The sequence below is a fragment of the Phalaenopsis equestris genome, unplaced genomic scaffold (assembly GCF_001263595.1).
Source record: "Phalaenopsis equestris unplaced genomic scaffold, ASM126359v1 Scaffold000511, whole genome shotgun sequence".
In the NCBI taxonomy this organism is placed as follows: Eukaryota; Viridiplantae; Streptophyta; class Magnoliopsida; order Asparagales; family Orchidaceae; genus Phalaenopsis; species Phalaenopsis equestris.
This window is the reverse complement of record NW_018164951.1, coordinates 3,031,829-3,032,042: the sequence shown is the minus strand read 5'-3', so window position 1 is coordinate 3,032,042 and position 214 is coordinate 3,031,829. Positions and strand designations below refer to the sequence as shown.

The window sequence follows — 214 nt, the reverse complement described above, 5'->3', positions numbered from 1 at the left end:
TATATATATATATATAATGTGGTACAAGAAAAACAAAAGCTTGTATCGATAAATTATTCAAAAAACACAACAAAAAATAAATGAAAACCCCAAATGAATTCAACCTTTCAATCCCTACCTTCCAATTTCCACACTCTCTGTTTTGGAGCTCTGCCTGCTCCCCAATCTCCTCAGCACCCGAGCACCCGATCCCTCCATCTTCGACCTCTGCTGA

The 214-nt window shown here is 38.8% G+C and overlaps 1 protein-coding gene across 1 annotated transcript in view; it reads right to left on the bottom strand.

Moving 5' to 3' along the window:
* Nucleotides 1–114: 114 nt before the first annotated feature.
* The window catches only part of LOC110028426 (cation/H(+) antiporter 15-like), an 11,871-nt gene continuing 11,771 nt past the window's right edge, over nt 115–214 (bottom strand). The window contains exon 6 of the mRNA XM_020730260.1: nt 115–212. Coding sequence (XP_020585919.1) covers nt 115–212 — 98 coding nt within the window. The remainder of the gene's footprint in view (nt 213–214) is intronic.